The 24,098-nt window shown below is 43.1% G+C and overlaps 1 protein-coding gene across 1 annotated transcript in view; it reads right to left on the reverse strand.

The window, feature by feature from the left end:
* gsg1l (gsg1-like) overlaps nt 1-24,098 on the reverse strand; it is a 586,543-nt gene that overhangs the window by 471,388 nt on the left and 91,057 nt on the right. Inside the window, exon 2 of the mRNA XM_059979659.1 lies at nt 4,997-5,044. Within this exon, the coding sequence (XP_059835642.1) occupies nt 4,997-5,044 (48 nt within the window). The remainder of the gene's footprint in view (nt 1-4,996; nt 5,045-24,098) is intronic.

Genomic DNA, 24,098 nt, shown 5'->3' on the forward strand with positions numbered 1-24,098 from the left:
GGAATTTAAGGTGGGGTGGGGGGTTATATGGGAGGCAGGGTTTAAGGGTCGGCACAACATTGTGGGCCGAAGGGCTTGCTTTGCATTGCTCTATGCTCTAAATACTCCTCAAACCTAGAGACACCACTCATCTCCTGACTTCGGGTTTATATTCGATGCTGGCCAGTCCATAGCAAATTGTAGGGGAGAGAAAACATCCTCTCCTTAAAAAGATACAGCATAAATGAAGCAGCTCCAGAGAACACCCCTCTGGCTGTAACAGAAAGGCACAACCCAATTATCCAACCCTGTCTACTGAGGCTGGTGAAATGCAACAGCTCCATCGTTTACCAGATTATCAGGAGGATGGGCAGCTACAGGACACTTTAATATGCCCGGTCGATGGTGCGGCTGGTAATTGCAGAAGCCACAAGCCCCATGTGCCCGATGTGACTGGTTTTAAGGCGGCAGTAACCTACCTTTGCACTTCCTTCTGTCGGTAGAAAGGGTTCCGCCAGGCTTAGTGGCTAAGCCACATGTGATGGCCAGGAGCTGGACTTGGCAGCCAGAGGTTATTTGACTCACATGCCACTGAGGGTATTTAATAGTTAGTGGGAGCTTAGCCCCACAAGGTCCTATCTGCCAATCTCCAACTGTGCTACAAGATCATCTTCCATATTCTGTATGCATTCAAATATAACACCTTCAGTCCTGTATTCATCACCCTTTTTGATTTTGCTCCCATGTTACACTTCACCTCATCCCTCGGACTGCAATTATGCCCTGTCACCCCCAGAGTCTAACTATACAATGCGCTCTCTCACTCCAATTCCCATCCCCCTGCCCAATCAGTTTAAACCCTCACAGAATATAAAACATTACAGCACAGTACAAGCCCTTCAGCCCATGGTGTTGCACTTTCAACCTACTCTAAGATCAATCGAACCCTCCCTCCTACTCAGTCCTCTGTTTTTCTATCATCCATAAATATCCCTAATGCATCGGACTTTACCACTGGCAGGATGTTCCAAGCACCTACCACTCTATGCATAAAATACCTACCTCTGACATTTGGTTGAATTTTTTGAGGATGTGACTAAACACATTGATGAAGGAAGAGCAGTAGATGTAGTGTATATGGATTTCAGCAAGGCATTTGATAAAGTACCCCATGCAAGGCTTATTGAGAAAGTAAGGCGGCATGGGATCCAAGGAGACATTGCTTTGTGGATCCAGAACTGGCTTGCCCACAGAAGGCAAAGAGTGGTTGTAGATGGGTTACATTCTGCATGGAGGTTGGTGACTAGTGGTGTGCCTCAGGGATCTGTCCTGGGACCCTTACTCTTCATGATTTTTATAAATGACCCGAATGAGGAAGTGGAGGGATGGGTTAGTAAATTTGCTGATCACACAAAGGTTGGAGGTGTTGTGGATAGCGTGGAGGGCTGTTAGGGGTTACAGTGGGGCATCGATAGGATGCAAAACTGGGCTGAGAAATGGCAGATGGAGTTCAACCCAGATAAGTGTGAGGTGGTTCACTTTGGCAGAATATAGTATTAATGGTAAGACTCTTGGCAGTGTGGATGATCAGAGAGATCTTGGGGTCCGAGTCCATAGGACGCTCAAAGCTGCTGCGCAAGTTGGCGTATGCTGCATTGGCCTTTGTCATTCGTGGGATTGAGTTTAGGAGCCAAGAGGTAACGTTGTAGCTATAAAAGGACCCTGGTCAGACCCCACTTGGAGTACTGTGCTCAATTCTGGTCGCCTCACTACAGGAAGGATGTGGAAACCATAGAAAGGGTGCAGAGGAGATTTACAAGGATGTTGCCTGGATTGGTGAGCATGCCTTATGAGAATAGTTTGAGTGAACTCTGCCTTTTCTCCTTGGAGCGACAGAGAATGAGAAGTGACCTGATAGAGGTGTATAAGATGATGAGAGGCATTGATCGTGTGGATAGCCACAGGCTATTTCCCAGGGCTAAAGTGGCTAATATGAGAGAGCACAGTTTCAAGGTTCTCTGTTCGCATTAAAGTCTGTGAACTATTGACCCGCTTCAGTGTCTCTCTCTCCGCACTTGGGCCAAATCTGAACTTAATGACAACAAGAGGTTGAGGTGTGACCTTTTTAGAGATTTATAAAATTATGAGAGGCATCAATAGGGCAGATAGGCGCAGTAATTTTCCAAAGATAAAAGGCACAAAAACTCAAGGGAATAGATTTAAAATGAGGGAGAAAGTTAAAGGTGATCGGAGGGTCACACTTTGCACACACACAAACACAGGTTTAAAGAAAACACTTGGACAGCCTAGGAAAGGAAGAGAGAGATATGGGGAAAAGGCAGGAAAATGGAATAAGTGTAAATAGGTATTTTGATCAGCATGAAGGAGTGGGGCCAAAGGGCCCATTTCTGTACTGTGCAACTCCATAACTCTATGGCATTTATGCCAAAATTGTCTCTTTCAGGCAAGCAAGGTCACACAGCCAATCCCGACCCTTCCGTCTCTTCCAGTTACTTATCACCTTATGCAAGAGAGAAGCGCCTGTCATGTTGAAGAGTAGGCAGTGTCTCAGATGAGTGTGTAAGGCTTGCAATAATTCTAAGCATTTAATGGCAAATTGAAGCTTTGAACATTAGGTATTAGAGCTGATTTACAAAGTTCCAGTTCTCTGTGATGGAGGGGTCAGGTTGTGACACTGGGCAGTAACTTTAGCTAATCTTTCAGTTACACTGATGTCAATGAACTTCTTGAGACAATGCTTGAGGCCAGATTCCTGACACTGAGCCCTGAAGAGCTTGTCTGGTGCAACTCCTTATTTCTGTGAATTGATTATATCTCTACAACTTTCCATCTCATCTATCAATACCTTCAATGCAGTGTCAGACCTTCGACTGTTTCCAAATGTTGTTATGTATCTTGTTTCAAGGGAAGCAGATAAACTTTAAACACTGGAAGTTGGTTTGGCTTGTTCCAAGTGATTAACATTCTGACTGATTCAAAAGCAGTAGCTCCAGGTTATTCCTGTTTAGTTACATGCAGCCATTTTTCTGGGTTATAATTTTATAGTTATGTCTGTTATTTTGTTTGGATAGGGGCTCATCTGGGGCAAACCAAACTAACTATACTATGGTATATGGTCAGACTATGGTCAGGAACCATGTTGTCCTGACTTTAAAATGTTTGAGAGCTGTCTGCTGTGACCTGCTCTGTAAATGTAACAGGGTTCTGACCTAAGTTATTGAACTACAAGGTAAAGCAATTTTTATCCAATTAGATGGAAAAGGTGATGGTCTTAGCCAAGACAATTATAGACAACATGAAATACAATGCAGATTCCTGGGGAACATCTGCAGTCACATCATTCCAATTAGTGCATGTGCACCTTATCTTGTCTGTGACTGGTCAGTCAATACATTTCCCAAACCAAATCGAATGTTAGCCTCCTACTCTGCACATTTTCAACTTTGCGATCCAATGGATATTTAAACAGGCTAACCTGGCAAATCAATATCATGTCTAACTTGAAGGCCAATAAACTACTACTGAAAATGCTGAACATTTACTAAGCATATTATCTGCACACAATGCAGAACTTCCGTTTGCAATCAGTTGACTTCTGGCTCGCATTTTTCTTTCTGACCTCATATTGCTAGTGAAAATTTCAATTCATCACCACTGACCCACTTATGAAAGTAACAGGCCCTTATGCAATCAGTTCAGACAGGAATATCTCCACTGAACCAGAGGAAGAATAATTTCCAGTCAGTTGTCCTTTGCCTTATGATATATAATGGCAAAAAAACTGAACTCACTATGATAAAGGGCCTGGTTAAAATCTATCAGCATTTCCATTTGTTTGCATCAGAATTGCTTTACCAGGAAATTTAAAAAGCACTGAAGATGGAAATGAAATCACTACACTGTGGGAAGGCAGTTACATATACAGAGCAGGTAACACCAGACAAGTTTCAGATGCTTCAAGGTCAGGACCATTCTGTTTGTGTCCAAACGTGTGACTATTCTGGACATAACCACAGTTATGCATAAATTTACTCCTGACTTGTCAATAAAATCAGAACATCCCAAGGTCATCGAAATTCCAACAAAAAAGTCATTGCCCAGATGTCGAAGACCCACATTGTCAACCTTTTATAATATTATCATGTAATTTATTGGATTTCCCCTTTCTCTGAATTTATGAGTTCAAACAAAGCCTTTTGGATATATTAACTACAGGTGCAGCTCTGTGGATTTCTGTCAAACTTTTCAAAACTTGATGCTGATGGGATAATGTACAGGAAGTCCCCACGGTTGTTCCAATCTCTCATGAAGTAGATAATGTTTGGGTTTCTTTTGAGCAGTTTTGGATCTCCTACTTTCTGCCTGATTCTGGTGGATGCTGCTAAGTTTAGGCAGGAACATCTTTGAAGACTGACTGATGGTCTGATTAAAATCATGCATGAGATTATCATTAACGTCACGGGGAGAATTTACAAACTCCATAAATGTGACAGCTGACAACAGGATTGAACTTGACTCACTGGAGCTGCATAAAAACAGCACTAGGTATTGTACCTCGATGATGCCTCCATGACAGTGCACATTTCTGTAAGTCAAATGCTGAATCAATCGACTGCTTTTGCACAGGTCAGTACACTTTCTTGAATCTGGAATAAAACTTCATTCAAACAGAAAACACACTCAACTAAAATTTCTCTCAACTCCACACACCAAAAAAGCAGAAAGTATAATTAAAACTTATATATTGCATTTTATTCAATAATATTAACACGGTTATTTCACAGTCTTGGTACTAAATCCTTGTCACCGACAATTTGAAATCTGTTAAATACTCCCTGCATTATTCCAGTCAATGCACAGCTAGTTGTAGTACAATGTTGTTCAAAGGAAGTTTTGAATATATAAATATTTTTGAGATGTTTAAAGTTAATTTTTCATGCCTATTAAAAGATTAGGCAACTTAGCATTGAACTCCCAGGTCTCTTTTGTTACTCACTTCTCTCAGACGCAGGAGTCAGATCAATGAAATTCCGGCACTTTTCACCTAAAGTAAAAAACAAAATCTAAAATTATTTCATATCCATTGACTTCAGTAAATTTTAAGACATTTTCACTCAGCATAGTTAAATCAAAAGTGATATAGACTTTATGATTTTTCCCCTGGAGTGCTTAATCTTCAGAAAACCTACAGTAAAAGAAATATATAAAAAGCTATAATGTAGATAAAAAGGCTATTTACCCAACCAGTCCATGTCACTATTCATCTTGATGCAGGCAAGCACCTCCCAAAGGGGACAAACAACACTTTACTGAGTCCCTTAAACCATCCAAACCCTACATGACAATCCTCTTTCATTGTTTCTAGCCTGCCTAGATGGAAAGTCTCTGCTTAAAGTTCCATGGGTCATGGGACCTAGTAGCAACCCAAATGGAGGCCTGAAATTCAAGTTTACTAGTGGTACAAGGAATATTTTGCCTTTTCTCAAGCTTTCTGGTTTCTGAACTGCCACTGAGATCAGAGCTCAATCAGAACAATTGAAAGCTGATGAGAAGCTTCAGATCCCCTCAATTATTGTACAAGTGATTGGAAATAGCTTTGAGTATTCTCTCTGAGCACATCTGAACCTGACAGGTAAGCATGGCTTTGGAATTAACTAGCACGAGGCCTACACCAGGAGATCCTAGTCGGGTGGTGAACCTTGTCATTTATCTAACTTGTTTGCTAACCTGAGGAGCTCAATCTTCCTCCCTGTGATATTAATAACAAAGCTGCTTGTTGTTGCCCTCAAGGCCTAGCAGCAGAAATTTGCAGCCCAGTCATGGTTGTATGGGCTGGTATTTAATGGATGGGGGGGAGGAGGAGGGAGGATGATTGTTTACCAGTGAAAGGGAGGGCCACTATTATTCCTAGTGTGCCTGACATGGAGAGACACCAAGGACAATATGCAATGTAAATGCTAAAAAGCAAAACTGCATCCACCCTAACTGTGTAACACACTGGGGTGAACTTCCCGAGGAAATGTATTCCCTTAGTTTGGTTTCAATTTTGTTATAATTTTAGAAGGAATGTTCATTTGGCTGACCCAGTGGAAAGCAGATTCCCTTCTCGCCACTCCTGTGAGGAGCGGTTGTAGTATTGCTTCTGAGGGTGACACCCCACAGGAATACATCTACAACTTTCAACTGGCTTAACTTTATTATTCCAGATATACCTGTTACTGGAATCTAATGGGAATAAACTTCTTTAATAATAATCTAATATTATTAGATATTATTAGATTATTGTCAGGTACAGTTCCCTCTAAGCTGCGTGGTTTCATGGCCGCACAGTAGCTAAAATGCTACTGCACACATAGCCTTTCTTGCCACACAGCTAGAATTTTTCTTATACATCGCAAATATAATTTTGAAAATATGCTGATATAATTTTGAAATTTATGTCAATATAATCGTGAAATACCCTGTAATTATTTATGAGTTATTGAATATAATCCATAAATTTTCAAAATATTAAACATATCACAATCTTTACTTTGAAACATTTTAGAACTTCTACGTATTCACATCGTCAGTGTTTCAAGCTAAAACACTATTACAAATTGTAACAATATACACAGAATGGAAGTCAGTAGCTCATTGTTAATAAACAGCTGGCCTGCTGAATGCTGATACTGTCTAGTCAAAACAGTTTACTTTTGCCATTGTACCTGTCAGCTGCTATAACTGTCTAACATCATTCATTTATGTTGTGAGCAGTGCTTTGTGTTTGTTTTATATGAAGATTTCCATATTCTGACTTCTTTGGTAAGTAATCTTCCAAAAAAATCATTATCTAGTAAGACTTTTAATTAAAAACTGTAAGAACAAGACAAAATTCTGTTTCTGTAAAATTGTTTGCATGACTTCTTATTTTATTAAAATTATACATTTTTGACTTACATTCTTAATTTCTTTCAATGAATACTTTTTACTTTTAGTTTTCTAAGGAAGTCAAAAAGAAAAACAGAAGAGTTGAACGCTTTGAAAAACCAAAGCTTGTAATATCCTGGCGGGAAGATTTGCAAAGGCTATTGGGGAGAGTTTAAATTAGAACTGCTGGGGGGTGGAAACTGAACTGAAGTGACAGGGGAAGAGGCAGTTTTTCACTAATAGAGAAATCTTGGAGACAGTGTGAGAGGGAGGATAGGCAGGTGATGGAGAAGGGATGCCCTCAGACCGATGGTTTGAGATGTGTCTATTTTAATGCAAGAAGCATCAAGAACAAAGTGGATGAGCTTAGAGCGTGGATCAGTACTTGGAGCTATGATGTTGTGGCCATTACAGAGACTTGGATGGCTCTGGGGCAGAAATGGTTACTTCAAGTGCCAGGCCTTAGATGTTTCAGAAAGGACAAGGAAGGAGGCAAAACAGGTGGAGGTGTGGCACTGTCAATCAGAGATAGTGTCATGGCTGCAGAAAAGGAGGAAGTCATGGAGGGGTTGTCTACGGAGTCCCTGTGGGTGGAAGTTAGAAACAGGAAGGGATCAATCACTCTACTGGGTGTTTTTTTTTATAGACCACCCAATAGTACCAGGGACATCAAGGAGCAGATAGGGAGACAGATTCTGGAAAGGTGTAATAATAACAGGGTTGTTGTGGTGGGAGATTTTAATTTCCCAAATATGAATTGGCATGTCCCTAGAGTGAGGGGTTCGGATGGGGTGGAGTTTGTTAGGTGTACTCAGGAAGGTTTCCTGACACAATATATAGATAAGCCTACAAGAGGAGAGGCTGCATTTGATCTGGTATTGGGAAAAGAACTTCATCAGGTGTCAGATTTCTCAGTGGGAGAGCATTTTGGAGATAGTGATCACAATTCTATATCCTTTACCTTAGCTTTGGAGAGGGATAGGAACAGGCAAGTTAGGAAGTGTTTAATTGGAATAAGGGGAAAAATGAGGCTACCAGGCACAAAATTGGAAGCACAGATTAGAAACAGATGTTCTCAGAGAAATGTATGGAAGAAATGTGGCAAATGTTCAGGGGATATTTGCGTGGAGGTATGTACAGGTAGGTTCCATTCAGACAAAGAAAGAATGGTAAGGTACAGGAACCATGGTGTACAAAGGCTGGTGTAAATCTAGTCAAGAAGGAAAGCAGAGCTTACGAAAGGTTCAAAAACCTAGAAGATTATAAGGCCAGCAGGAAGGAGTTTAAGAATGATATTAGGAGAGCCAGAAGGGGCCATGAGAAGGCCTTGGCGGACAGGATTAAGGAAAACCCCAAAGCATTCTACAAGTATGTGAAGAGCAAGAGGATAAGACATGAAAGAATAGGACCAATCAAATGTGACAGTGGGAAAGTGTGTATGGAACAGGAGGAGATCGCAGAGGTACTAAATGAATACTTTCCTTCAATATTCACTATGGAAAGGATTGTGGCCATTGTAGGGATGACTTACAATGGACTGAAAAGCTTGAGCATGTAGATATTAAGAAAGGGGATGTGCTGGAGCTTTTGGAAAGCATCAAGTTGGATAAGTCACCGGGACCAGATGAGATGTACCCCAGACTACCGCGGGAGGCGAGGGAGGAGATTGCTGAGCCTCTGGCAATGATCTTTGTATCATCAATGGGGATTGGAAGGTTGCGGATGTTGTTCCTTTATTCAAGAAAGGGAGTAGAGCGAGCCCAGGAAATTATAGACCAGTGAGTCTTACTTCAGTGGTTGGTAAGCTGATGGAGAAGATCCTGAGAGGCAGGATTTATGAACATTTGGAGAGGCATAATATAATTAGCAATAGTCAGCATGGTTTTGTCAAAGGCAGGTCATGTCTTACGAGCCTGATTGAATTTTTTGAGGATGTGACTAAACACATTGATGAAGATAGAGCAGTAGATCTAGTGCATATGGATTTCATCAACGCATTTGATAAGGTACCCCGAACAAGGTTTATTGAGAAAGTAAGGAGGCATGGGATCCAAGGGGATATTGCTTTGTGAATCCAGAACTAGCTTGCCCACAGAAAGGAAAGAGTGGTTGTAGACGGGTCATATTCTGCATGGAGGTCAGTGACCAGTGGTGTGCCTCAGGGTTCTGTTCTGGGACCCCTACTCTTTGCGATTTTTATAAATGATCCAGATGAGGAAGTGAAAGGATGGGTTAGAAAATTTGCTGATGACACAAAGGTTGGGGGGGTGTTGTGGATAGTATGGAGGGCTGTCAGAAGTTATAGCGAGACATTGATAGGATGCAGAACTGGGCTGAGAAGTGGCAGATAGAGTTCAACCCAGATAAGTGTGAAGTGGTTCATTTTGGTAGTGTAGCGGTATGCTACACGCAGCGCTAAAATAACGACACGGAGTCGGTAAACTGCAGTCAAAGATAATTTTATTCAAACTACACAGCCTTGCTTTTAAGCCTCCCTAGACCATAGTCACTCAGCCGGGCATAGAGTTGATGGAGGTGGGACAGATGTTCCTGATGACTGCTGCTGGCTATGAGGATGTCATCCAAATAGATTAATGCGGTCCAGGTCACGTCCCACCGCGTCCATTAACAGCTGGGATGTCTGTACGGCATTCTTCAGGCCAAACGGCATGCAGAGGAACTCGAAAAGGCCAAACGGGGTGAGGAGAGCCGTTTTGGGGACGTCGTCCGGATGCATCAGGATTTGATGGTACCCTCGGACGAGGTCTACCTTGGAGAAGATCTGTGCGCCGTGCAGGTTTGCTGCAAAGTCCTGAATGTGCGGCACAGGGTAGCGATCCGGTGTGGTAGCCTCATTCAGCCTGCGGTAGTCGCCGCACGGTCTCCAGCCCCCTGTCGCTTTGAGCACCATGTGCAGGGGGGAGGCCCATGGGCTGTCAGATCACCGGATGATCCCCAATTCCTCCATCCTCTTGAACTCCTCCTTTGCCAGTCGGAGCTTGTCCGGAGGAAGCCGCTGAGCGCGGGCGTGGAGGGGTGGTCCCTGGGTGGTGCTGTACGCTGTGTTGGGGCATGGCCGCTGTGAACTGCAGTGCCAGAATCGATGGGAAATCCGCCAGGACTCTGGTGAAGTCGTTGTCGGACAGCGTGATGGAGTCTAGGTGTGGGGCTGGCAACTGGGCTTCACTCAGGGAGAACGTCTGAAAGGTTTCGGCGTGGACCAGTCTCTTCCTGGGCAGGTCGACCAGTAGGCTGTGAGCCCACAAAAAATCCGCACCCAGAAGCGGTTGGGCTACGGCGGCCAGTGTGAAGTCCCACGAGAACTGGCTGGAGCCAAACTGTAGCTGCACCTGACGGGTGCCATAGGTCCTTACTATGAGGCCATTCACGGCCCTCGGGAGGGACCCGGTGCCCTGCTGCGGGTGTCGTACCTCGTCGGAGGTAAGACACTGATCTCGGCACCGGTGTCGACCAAAAAACAGCGACCTGACCGCTCGTCCCACACATACAGGAGGCTATCCCGATGGCCAGCCACCGTAGCCATCAGCGGCGGCTGGCCCTGGCGTTTCCCGGGAACTTGCAGGGCGGGCAACAACAGCAGGTTTCTGCGCCCCACCGCTGGTGGTAGAAGCACCAGTGCTCGTTGGACCCCCCACCCCTGCCTCTGGGGTTAGCGGGCTCTGCAGCCGGGCCTGGACTGGTTTGCTGCTGGGAGCGTGGCCGGGTGATCTGTGCAATGGACGCCCCACTCACCTTCTTGGCGTTCCACAGCACGTCCGCCCGGGCTGCCACCTTCCAGGGGTCACTGAAATCTGCGTCAGACAGCAGCAGGCGTATGTCCTTGGGCAGCTGCTCCAGGAATGCCTGCTCAAACATGAGGCAGGGTGTGTGTCCGTCGGCCAGAGACAACATCTCAGTCATTAAAGCCGATGGAGGTCTGTCTCCCAAGCCACCCAGGTGCAGTGAACGGGCAGCCCACTCGCGCCGTGAGAGTCCGAAAGTCCTGAGGAGCAGGGCTTTGAATTCCGTGTACTTGCCGTCTGCCGGGGGCGACTGTACGAACTCCGCGACCTGGGCCGCTGTGTCCTGGTCGAGGCAGCTCACCATGTAGTAGTAACGGATGTCCTCCGAGGTTATCTGCCGAACATGGAATTGGGCTTCTGCTTGCTGAAACCATAGGTGAGGTCGTGGCATCCAGAAACCAGGCAGTTTCAACGAAACCGCATGAACAGAGATGGCGTCGGTCATCTCTGGTCCAAAAATCGTTTGGACCGTCGGGGTCATCAATTGTAGCGGTGTGCTACATGCAGTGCTAAAATAACGGCACGGAGTCAGTAAACTGCAGTCAAAGATAACTTTATTCGAACTGCACAGCCTTTTCTCCTTGGTGATAGATGATGAGAGGCATCGATCGTGTGGGTAGTCAGAGGCTTTTTCCCAGGGCTGAAATGACTAGCATGAGAGGACACAGTTTTAAGGTGCTTGGAAGTAGGCACAGTGGAGATGTCAGGGGTAAGTTTTTTATGCAGAGAGTGGTGAGTGTGTGGAATGGGCTGCCGACGACGGTGGTGGAAGGGTATACGATAGGGTCTTTTATGAGACTCCTTGATAGGTACATGGAGTTTAGAAAAATAGAGGGTTATGGGTAACCCTGGGTAATTTCTCAGGTAAGGACATGTTCGGCACAGCTTTGTGAGCTGAAGGGCCTGTATTGTGCTGTAGAATTTCAATGTTTCTATGTTTCCAATTTAAGGTGGAAAGGCTTTTGCAACTCAGATACTGAACTAGCATCTTTGCATCAAAAACAAAAAATAAAAATTGGCGATATTTTTACATATCAAGTTACTGATGGTGCTGTATGCGCCATTTGCGCAAAAGCGAAATTGGAAGTTAGTTTGGTAGTGGAAAACAAATGGGAAGAATGGAAGTTAGATTAAGACATACAGTTACCAATTTATGCAACCAGAAGAAATGTGGAACTATGTGCATGTTAACTGAGACTCCAAAAGAGCGTGAAGCAAGAGTGAAGCAAGATGTGCCAACAAACTCTGATGAGGTCAAAGTGATAATTGATAACATTATCTTAGCAATTAAAATTAATGCTTCTATGAATTCCATGCAAGAAATTCATGCACATATGGCCAAATAAATAAATATACTAGAGATGGTGCAGCAAGAACTATGTGTCTAATTGCAGATGGAAGTATAGGCAACGTTGGACAAGTACTTCCTACAAAGTCAACTGTTATTATCGCTGCAAACTCAATCTCCCACAAATAGACTGCAACAAGATGAGACTGACAAAGAAGCAAATGAAATTTTTACTTCCATTCCAATCTCTGGCTATCTAAATTGGTGGAAAGTTGACCAAAGTAAGTTATGATTTAAAATGCTGCCTCTCTGCTTCCACTATCCTTGTCAAATCACTAAGTACTCTAGGTTGTTAATTTTGAAAACTCACTCAAGTGTAAAATCATGGCTTTAACTCTCTTGACATTTTTAAGAGAATGATTGCTTTGGGCAGCCAGGTGACTGACATAGAATATCCCATCAGATGGAGCCTATCTGTTCATGAAATGGCTGAGCTAGCTCCATGCAGAAGCTTATCCTTTGTTCAAATCCTCATGCTTCCCTGAACTTTTTCTCTGAAAGGCCTCAGTGTCCTCCCTCATACAGAGGTGTCTCCAGGTGTCGGAAGTATTTGTGGTAAGGGCCATGGTCACCTTCACGTTCAAACACCTTACCAAGGTAAAAGGAAAATTAACTCACTCAACTCTACTCCATCAGGGTTACTGGACACCAGGTTAATCTGGCCCATGCATTCCACTCCGGAATAAACACTGACCTAATGTTTTTGTAGAGAAAGCAAGAGAGAAACTGGGCAGCTGTACATTGGTATGGGGGCAAAAGCACAGAGAAGGGATTCAGCTGCAGATAAGATAAGACAAGACAGTGCAGAATCTGATAAGGAAACAGAGGTGAAAAGAAGTGAGACAGAAATGAAGCACAAAGCTCTGGTTCAGTTTTCAGGAGAGGGAGAGGGAGAGAGAGAGAGAGAGAGAGAGAGAGAGAGAGAGAGAGAGAGAGAGAGAGAAGGGGGAGAGAGAGAGTGGGGAAGGGGGAGAGAGAGAGAGGTGGGGGAAGGAGAGAGAGGGGGGAGGGAGGGAGAGAGAGAGGGGAGGGAGGGAGAGAGAGAGAGAGAAGGGGGAGAGAGGAGGGGGAAGGGGGAGAGAGGGGAGGGAGGGAGAGAGAGGAGAGGGAGGGAGGGAGAGAGAGAGGGGAGGGAGGGAGAGAGAGAGGAGAGAGGAGGGAGAGAGAGAGAGGGAGGGAGGGAGAGGAGGGAGAGAGAGAGGGGTGAGGGAGAAAGAGAGGGGAGGGAGAGAGAGAGAGAGGGGGAGAGAGAGGGGAGGGAGGGAGAGAGAGAGGAGAGGGAGGGAGAGAGAGAGGGGAGGGAGGGAGAGAGAGAGGGGGAGGGAGAAAGAGGAGAGGGAGGGAGAGAGAGAGGGGAGGGAGGGAGAGAGAGAGGGAGAGAGAGAGGAGGGAGGGAGAGAGAGGGGGGGAGGGAGAGAGAGAGAGGGAGAGAGAGAGAGAGAGAGAGAGAGAGAGAGAGAGAGAGAGAGAGAGAGAGAGAGAGAGAGAGGGAGAGATGGTGTCAATGCCTGGAAAATGGAATCCATTGTCTCCCATTGAAAATGATGACTTTGGTCTTCTCAAAGTTTAACTAAGGAAAGTTATAGCTCATCCATATCTGTCCTCAGGTAAATAAGCTACAATTTAGTCATAGAGGAGGCGTCAAGGTAAGTACTGGTAATAGCAGGAATATTGCATTGACAAAAGCAGCATTTTGGAGGAGGGGAGGAGGGGAGGAAGCAAGACAGATCCACTGGGAATAGCAGACACGGTATGGAAAGCCCATGCTACTTTACTCTTAGTTAACAGTGATAAGGCTTCAGAGGAAAATGCTGCTGTTAACTATGTTAAAAGCTGCAAAGGAGTTAAGAAGGACAAGGAGGGAGGGATCACTGTCACCACATTACATAGGATGTCATTAATGACCTCAATCAATGGTCTTTCAGTTCTAAGGGAAAGGTTGGACCACTGGAGAATTGTTTCTTAGAGTAGGAAATGGAGGCTGGAGAAGGGGATTGTGACAATCTAAAGGTCAAGGAGAATGACCTTTATTGGATTGGAGAATGGTGATGATGATGAATTTGAAGGAGAGCTGCAGCACCAGACCAGCAAGGGCCATTAACAGTTGTTATTAGTTTTGCAGAAATAGTGCAAGCAGTGACTAGGAGACCATAATCCACAAGCTTCCTCACCACTGACTCAACCTGCAAATTAACCTTCAGGGAATCCTGCACAAGGACTCCCAAGCCACTTCAAAATTTTTAATTTTAAAATTAAAAAGACTTTTAAGTTTTATCTCCATTTAGAAAACAGTCTAGAACGGTAAGCATTTTCTTCCCTCAGGCCATTAGGTTTCTGATCTCCCTGCCGCATGGTAGTAGAAGAGTCATTGGTTAATCTGTATCTTACTGTATTTAATTTATACACTTTAGTTCATTATTTATGCATGATTCATCTGTGGATTTTATCCTTACATTCATTAGTTATTGTGTGTTATGTGTACTAGTGCTTTACACCCTAGTTCAGATATACAACATGTTAAATGATTATATATGTTTTATACACGTATATAGTTAACTGGCAAAAAACTTGACTTTTATTTGTCCGACCAAAATACATGACCAAACACTTCATGGTATTGTATTCTTCTTTGCCTATTCTAACTTGCCTAGGTCCCTCTGTAGCAACTGTTTCATCAAACTACCTGCCCCTCCACCTATCATCTGCAAACTTAAACAGAAAGCCACCAATTCTGACATCCAAATCATTGACATATAATGTAAAAAGAACTTGTCCCAACATAGACCCCTGTGGAACACACTACTTCATCCATGCTAGTATCTTCTCTGTAATACCATGTAGGCTGTGGGAGCTTCAAACGTACAAATGGGATTGCACATATCTCACAGTGCAATCAATGCATGCACATCAAATATCCTTCATAAGCTGCAAATAGCTTTGGAAGATACTGAAATGTATATGAAAGCATTATAGAAATTAAAATTTCTTACTTAAATTTGGATAATGGGTACTTAACTGCTGTTCCCACCCGATTAGAAATTGAGGAAACTACTGCACAAGGACAACCACAAATAATGATCAGATAATTTAAGAATCTGGAGTAAATATTGTAGAAGGTCAAATTGTGAGCTAAAACGATAATGCTTCAATGAATTAACAGTTTTGGAGCTGTTTTATCAAGGCTATCCATTATATCAAGGTTTACATGGTGACATTTATTCTATCACACAGCTGGCATTAATTCTAAAGCTTTCATCAAACCTTTCTGTTGCTTTTAAACCAGAATGAAGTTTCAATCATGATTTAAAAAACTGCAACACTACAAATACTTCTTAAAAGGATCAGAATGATAAATCTGTTGGCTGAAGTACATAGGCAAGTCATACAAAGCAGCACATATCATATTATGTAAAAAGAAAAGTGTAAATGCAAGCATATTCATGCATTAAGTCCACCTTTGTTAGTTCCTACATATTCCAAGTGGATTTAAACATATTCTGCAAATGAAAATACAAATATACAAGTTATACAGGTGTAGACAACCTGCCCCCCCACCCCTCAGCCTCCTTAACCATTTAACAGGAGCATAGCTGATCTGATTGTTACCTGAATTCCACATTCCTGCCTAGCCCTGCTTATCAACAATCTGACTTTCTCTGCCATGAAACTATTCAAGGACTGTTTCCACCACGTCTTTAGGAAAAGAGATCAGGAAGAAAATATCTCAACTGATCACTGGGTGACGCCGTATAGTAGAGCTGTGACCTCTGGTTCTATGCTCTGCTAGAAGAGGAAACACCTTTGTCCATCTCTCCTGATACAACTCCTCAAGTTTAACATGTTCCAATGAAGTGGCCTCTCATTCCTCTAAACATTAGCAGACATAAATGTAGCCAGTTCAACATTTCCTCATTAGATATCCTAGATATTATTCTATTAAGCCTTCCTTAAGTTATTTAGAATGCAATGGCACCTTTCCTGATACCTGGAAATCATTACTGTACCACAGTACTTCAGTCTCACCAATGTCCTACATACAATCAATCCCATTTCAAGAAATAGTAACATTCCGTTAGCTTTCCTGTTAACTACTGTACCTAAATAATAGTCTTTTGTGAGTCACCCACCAAGACATCTTGATCCCAAATGTTTACTTTAACTTTCACTCTCAACGTTACCTGGAATAGTGCAGGATTAAAAGGCTGCTTGAAGTCTAAAATAAACAGAGGAATTACTGAAATCATCAGTAGGTCAGGAAGTATCTAAGGGCAGGGAAACAGTTAACATTTCAGAAGTCAGAAATCTGAATCAGAAAAAAATGTATTATCACTCACTTATGACATGGAATTAATTGTTTTGTAAAGTGCAAATATATAAAATTACTGTAAATTCATAAATAATGCAGGAAGTTAAGGAATAACAAGATAGTGGTCGTGGGTTCATGGACTTTTCAAAATTCTGACAGCAGGGGAGGTGGGGGAAAGAAACTGTTTCTGAATCATTGAATGTGGGTCTTCAGGCTCCTGTACTTGCTCCTTGAAGGTAGCAATGAGAAGGGAGCATATCCCAGCTGATGAGGGACCTTAGTGATGGATGCCACCTTGTTGAGAGTAGGGAGGTTTGTGCCCGTGATAGCTGAGTCTACAACAACTCTACAGCCTCTTGCATTCCTGTGCACTGGAGCCTTCATGCCAGGCTGTGTTGTAACCAATTGGGATTCTCTCCGCCACAGATCAACAGAAATTTGAGATCGGTGATATACCAAATCTCCTCTAACTCCGAACAAAATAGAGCCGATGTGAAGGTACGTTTTCACTGTTGTGAAGCAACAGGATAAATGGAGAGAACAATGGGGATATCTGTGATAGGGTGAAGACAATGCAAACCAGTATGACACAATTGGTGGTGGTACCAGCTGAGAGAAAGGGGTGAAGATTATTAATTACGGCTGATCTTCCTTTAGGATGTGTATAACAAAGACATTGGATGAGTCTTGGCCTTAGTTCCGTTTCTTGCTAGGTCTATCCTAACATCTTCTAGAACCCCTTTGCCCTTTAACTGTTCCAAATTTCTTGCTCCTACTCATCTTTTTTTTCTGCCGTGGAATTCCAATCCATCTGGATTCCCAATCAGACTAGCCTCAGTCTGACCGCTTCTTCCCTAAATGTTGAGAGGACTAGAATAAAAAAGCAAGGATGTATTGCTGAAGCTTTAGAAGGCACTGGTCAGACTGCGTTTGGAGCATTGTGAGCAGCTTTGGGCCCCTTGCCTAAGAAGGGATGTGCTAGTGTTGCAGAGGGTCCAGAGGATGTTCATAAGAATGATTCTAGGAATGGAGCATTAGATAGCTCTAGGCCTGTACTTGCTGGAGTTCAGAAGAATGAGAGAAACCACCAAACACAGAAAGACCTAGATAGAATGTAAGTGTAGAGGAAGTTTTCCATAGTGGGAGAGTCTACGACTAGAGGACACAGCTTTAGAATAGAAGGATGTCCCTTCAGAACAGAGATGAGGAGGAATTGTTTCAGCTAGAGGGTGGGGAATCTGTGGAATTCACTGGCACAGACAGCTGTGAAGGCCAAGTCATTGGGCATATTTACAGTGGATGGTGATAGGTTTTTGATTAGTCAGGGCATCTAAGGAAAGAAGGGAGGAGAATGTTGAGAGGGATAATAAATCAGCTGTGATGGAATGGTGGAGCAAACTAGATGGGCCAAATAGCCTAAGGCTGCTTCTAAGTCTTATAATAGGTAGGTCTGTAGTCCAGTGTAGTTTTTTTCTGTGTTTTTTTTTTACATAGTTCAGTCTAGTTTTTGTTCTGTGTCCTGAAAAAACATCGTATCATTTTTATGATGTACTGTACCAGCAGTTATGGTCAAAATGACAATAAAATTGACTTGACTTGACTTATGGTCTTGGGATCTTATAGTCTAAATAGATACAAAGCTAGGCTAGTCCTCATCTCTAACCCTCCCTCCTCCACCAACCTGATCCTGTTACGTTGGACAGCTTTTCCTCTAACTCATCACAGATGAAACGTAAAACGTGCCTTCAAGAAAAATGTGTTGCCATCTGAACATCTTTGAATCCCAACTATACCTACGCTTATGTGAAATATGTGAAACATTATTTCATATACCAGTAGATAGATATCTTCTATTTGGTGTCTAGATACCTGTTATCCATCATTTTCCAGTTATCCATTCACACCTTACATCTCCATTAATACCACCTTGTTTTCATTTTGGATCATGTGCCATTCTCCTAGATTCTCTATCCTTGTTGGATCTATTCTGATGATTCTACATTAGCACCTCTGATGGTTTTCATTTTCCACATTTGAGGATGTCCTTCTATCATGTTTAACAGGGCCTTGATCATAAACATCCAACCTTCTCCACAAGGGAAGTCCATGCTGTTATGGGGAAAACGTGCAAAGACCACGCATACAACACCTGGGGCTGGGATCAAACCTGGGGTGCTGGAGCTCTGAGGCAGCAGATCTACTAGATGCCCCACTGTTGCCCAGCTACAATGAGGAAAAACAGAAGGTCATCCATTTGGTGGAAAGAATTAGAAAATGGAGTATTTAAATGAGAGTTGAATGCAAGACTCAAAAACTGGTGTGGGGAGAAATGGGTTGAATTTGTGGGGTACTGGCACCAGTTTTGGGAAAGGTCAGAGCTGTTCCGATGGGACAGGCTCCATCTGGACCATGCTGTGACTGTGGTCCTAGTCAATTGGATAACTAGAGCTGTGGATATGGTTTTGAATTAAACAGTAAGGGGGTAGGTTCAACAGCTTGGAAAGTATACTGTAGATAAAGTGAAAGGGAAGGAGAGTGCTGGAGTGGTTATTGAAATCTCCAAAATAAAGAATAAGATCGAATGTTTAAAAATGGATAAGAATTTATCTTCAGGCAACTTGAAGACAAAACTAAGAAGAGGAGTGGTGAATACAGGACTGAAGATGCTGTTTGAATGCATGCAGTATACGAAGTAAAGTAGGTGAGTTTGAATTAGAAATTGGCAGGTATGAAATCGTGGGCATCGCAGGGTCATGGCTGAAAGAAGATCAGAGCTGGGAGCTAAATTTACGAGGATACATATCCTATTAAAAAGACAAGAAGGTGGGCAGAAGGGTGACTCCATTGGTAAAAAATGAAATCAAATCTTTAGAAAAAAGTGACAAATGATTAGAAGATGCAGAATTCCTGTGGGCGAAGCTAAAAAGCTCCAAGAGTAAAGAGATAGAGGGAGTTACGCACAGGCCTCTGAACAGTAGCCAGGTTTTGGTATACAAATTACAAAAATAGACAAGGCATGCAAAAATGGAAAGGTTACAATGGTTATGGGTGATTTCAAAATGCAAGTGAATTAGGAAAATCAGGTTGGTACTGCATTCCAAGAGAAGGAATTTGTGGAATGCCTACAAGATGGCTTTTAGAGTAGCCTGTGCTCCAACCCACTAGGGAAAAAGCAATTCTGGATTTTGTATTTTGCAATGAACCAAATTTGGTTAGGGAGCTTAATGTAAGAGAACCCCTCAGAGGCCATAATAATAATCTGATTGACTTCACCCTGAAGTTTGATAGGGAGAAGCTCAAATTGGATGTATTGGTATCACAGTTGAGTAAAGGTAACTACAGAGGGATGAGAGAGGAGATGGCCAAAATTGATTGGAAGGGGACACTAGCAGCGATGATGGTAGGGCAGCAATAAGTGTTTCTGGGAGTAATTCAGAAGATGCAGAATTCATCATCATCATTATGTTCCATGTTGTATGATGTGTGCAGTGATGGTCTTGTGATCATGATTGTTCTTGGCAAATTTTTCCACAGAAGTGATTTGCCATTGCCTTCTTCTGGGCAGTGTCTTTACAAAAAGGGGGACCTCAACCTTTACCAATACTCTTCAGAGATTGTCTTCCAGATGTCACTGGTCGCATAGCCAAGACTTGTGATAGCCACCATTTCTGCTCTCCATGCCTTCACATAACCCTGATCAGAGAGGCTAAGTAGGTGCCACACCTTGCCCAAAGGTGACCTGCAGGCTAGCAGAGGGAAGGAATAGTTTATACCTCCTTTGGTAGTGACGTGTCTCCACCCTGGCACCCAGACACAGCCAACCAAAAAAGGCCCCCTTTACTCCCACTCCTTGCCTCCAGCTGGTCGGCCAACTTACTATCCATGCTAGTATCTTTGATTTAATACCATGGACATTTATCTTGTTAAGCAGCCTCATGTGTGGCAAAGGCCTTCTAAAAATCCAAATAAACAACATCCACTAACTCTCTTTTGTCTACAATCAGTTCCTTGGTCTTGCTGACATTGAGTGAGAAGTTGTGGTTATGACATCATTCAGCCAAACTTTCAATCTCCCTCATGCATGACAACAACGGTGTTATCAGTAAACTTGAATATAGTGTTGCAGCTATGCTTAACCACAGAGTCATCAGTGTAAAGAGAATAGAGCAGAGGGCTAAGCACACAGTCCGGTGGTGCATCTGTGCTGATGAGATCGTGGAGGAGATATTTTTGCCAATCTGAACTGACTGGGGCTTACAAGTGAGGAAATCCGGAATCTAATTGCGCAAGGAGGCATTGAGACCAAGGTCTTGAGCTTATTGATTAGTTTTGAGGGAATGATGGTATTAATGCTCAGCTGTAATCAATAAAGAGCATCCCAATATATGCACCTTTGCTGTCCAGATGTTCCAGGTTTGTGTGAGGAGCCAATGAGATGACATCTGCTGTGGACCTGTTGCTCCAGTAGGCAAATTGGAGCAGATCTAAGTTGCCTCTCAGGCAGTGGATTCAATGTTGAATTCTGAATGTTATAAGAGCACATAATTAGATCTTGCATAGAGATTTGTTGGGCCTGCAGAAGGTCAAATGGAAATCAGGGTGATTCTGGCAACACTTGAGAGCAGAAGAGAGGTTGAAATGTGGATGAGGAACCAGGGCTCTCAGTGAATGACAACCAACTGCTGATCTACTTTGATATTTCTCTCACTCAAAACCTAAAAGGCTCTTAAAATGTTTGTAAATATTACTGGTAGTCAAAAGGCATTTAAAATCATTCAACTAGATTTAAATGATTAAGTGGTTTCAAAAGGTTTATAAAGAAAGAATATATTTTTACCAAAACACATTAAAATACCAATGAATAATTGAGAACATGAAAATAACTAGAGTAAAGCAAAATAAATAGAATTCATTTGTCCTTTCCTGCCTATGCAAAGGAAGAAAGAGATAGATAGATTTCTGGATATTAAGGAATCAAAAGCTTTTGGGTTGTTTTATACCTCAATGCAAAAAAGTAGCACATATTCAGCCATGATTTTTATCAAACATGGAAGCAGGCACAAGGGCCTTAATGGCCCACTCAAGCTTCTATTTCTTATGGGTCAACAAACATGGCGACCCTCCCTAGCATAAATTCGATAGCAAGACATGGTGTACTTCCACAGGCCTGTTTGCTCTGGCGCTGTGATAAACTATATATACCTGTCTGGACACGCCCTTCTGCTGACTGCTCCTGCGGCTCCTCCCACAGACCCCTGTATAAAGGCGATTGGAGGCACTTCTCCTCCCTCAGTCTCCGAGATGCCGTGCTCCCTTTTGCTGCTAATGAAAGCCTATCGTTCACCTCCCATCTCCGAGAGTTATTGATGGTGCATCAGGCGCTGAATTCAAGAGCAAGTCAAACAATGGAGGATATCACCAGGTCATTGAACCTCAGTTCACCTCGGACTTACACGTTTGTCTATACAGATGAGGAAGTACAAGGCATCTCTGGAGCAAATGGCTGATAGCTGACTGCCCCCATCGTGGCTGTCAGTCATCAGTCAGAATCATCCAGCCATGGTTTAGGAGAAGGAATTCAAGAGTGACAATATATTATTCAAAGAAAACCATTAAAGAGCATGAATTAATAGACAGGTTCAAATGTTTAATTCACTCAAATTATATGAGTGGAAGTAGATAAAAAATTTAAAAGGACCAATAGAAACTTTTGATTTAATAGCAGAGAGGTAATGATCAAATAATGATAAGTAATGATAAAATATGGGCTAGGTTACAGTCAGAGTACTTACTGCAGTTCAGTATGTTCCATTGTGGAACAGCCACAATGAACTCTGATTATCTCAGGGGCAAGAAGTGAGAGCTTTAATACACAGGGACTATTTCAATCAAAGTACAGACAGTTGAGGGCAACATGGCAACAGTTCTTAAAAAAATGGTCAGCCTTGAAAGATTAACTTGGGGTAATTATTTCTTCCAGGTGAGGAAAGGATGTGATCAATTTAATGTTGTGCCTAATGAGGAGAAAGAATAAAAGAATCTTCTTTACACCCAGCCAATGCAACACAGATTACTTGCCTGAGCAAGTGACAGAGGCAGAGTCAATTGAATAATTGTTTGAGGCAGAGGGAGATGCAAATCTTTAAGAAAAGTAAGGGTTGCTCCAGAAGGGTTTTGCAAAAAGTGAATGGACAAACAGCTTCCTCTCTGGCTCTACTGAGCTGGGATTTCTGCTTTAGGTTGGCTTGGATACAAATAAACACAAACAATGATAAATGGGACTTGACTTCACCACATCATTATTGTCATTCAGGTCAAGCACCCAACATGGAATGGACAGCAACTTCATTCAGCCTACTGTCAGAAATCAGGAGTAGGGCAGCCAAGAGGTGAAGATCCTTTGTTACATTTCACGATGCCAGTACTCCCACGTGAATGGTGCCACTAATACATGCGGATGCCAGCAGCAGCAAGTTCTGGACTTGTGCCGGTTTTTCTTGGCTGAAAGCCAGCCAGGGTAAAATTCTGTGCCCGAACAAAGCTGGTGATTTCAGCTCAGAAAGAATAGAACCTCATTAAAACTCTGGGAAAAATAACTGCAAAGTTCAAGTGAGTTAAGGTGGTTTCGCTTCACCAAATTATCTGCTTAAACTCTACAGCAGATGTACACCTGATCCACTCTCCCACAGATGCCATAGCATCTGCAAAGTACCTGACACACCTAGAAAACAAGAACCCTTATATCAGATTGTTGCTTCTGAATTTCAGTTCGACATTCAACGCTACTGTCTCATAGACCTTAGTGAACAAACTCCTGCTCCTCGGTCTAAATACACCACTGGGTGTCAGACCCACAGACCTTGGTGAACAAATGCCTACTCCTCGGTCTAAATACACCACAGTGTAACTAGGTGCTGGTCTTCCTGACCAACCAACCTGAGATAGATCATCAGGATGTACAACTGCTCCTCCCTGCCCATCATCCTCAACATGAGAGGCCCGAGGGCTGCTTGCTCACAGATGACTGCATGGCCAAACCCCAGATCAACCACATCGTCAGCTTCACCGATGACACGACAGTGGTGGGGCTCATCACCAAGAACGACATGACAGCTGACAGACAGGGCAGAAGAGCTCGAGGCTTGGTTCCAGACAAATAACCTCTTCCTTATGTCAGCAGGACTAAGGAGATGGTTATCAAATTCAGGAGAACTCACACCACTCACGTCGCAGGCACAGCAGTGGAAACCGTGAGCAGTTTCAAACTCCTGGGAGACCACATCTCGCACCACCTCTCATGGTCCCAAATTACATCCTATGCAGTCAAGAAAGCTCATCAAAGTGACTGCTTCTGAAGAAGATGAAGTGAGCTGGACTTTACACATCATTCTAGATTATTCTACAAATGTGCAGTGGAGAGCATCCTGACAAGCTGCATCATTGCATGGTATGGAAATGGCACTGTGGCAGACAGGATGGTTCTACAACAGGTAGTCAAAACTGCCTAATGCATCACCAGCACGTCTACCCGCCATCAAGGACATATATACAGAAAGATGCCAGAAAAGAGCCAGTAACATCGTAAAGGATCCCACACGCCCTGTGAACAGACTCCCCACTACGTAGTGAACAGACTCCGTAGCAACCACACCAGGCCCACCAGACTCAAAAGCAGTTACCTTCCCCAGGTTACTGGTGGAGGAACTCAGCAGGCCAGGCAGCATCAATGGAA

The sequence above is a fragment of the Hypanus sabinus genome, chromosome 9 (genome assembly GCF_030144855.1).
Source record: "Hypanus sabinus isolate sHypSab1 chromosome 9, sHypSab1.hap1, whole genome shotgun sequence".
Classification (NCBI taxonomy): Eukaryota; Metazoa; Chordata; class Chondrichthyes; order Myliobatiformes; family Dasyatidae; genus Hypanus; species Hypanus sabinus.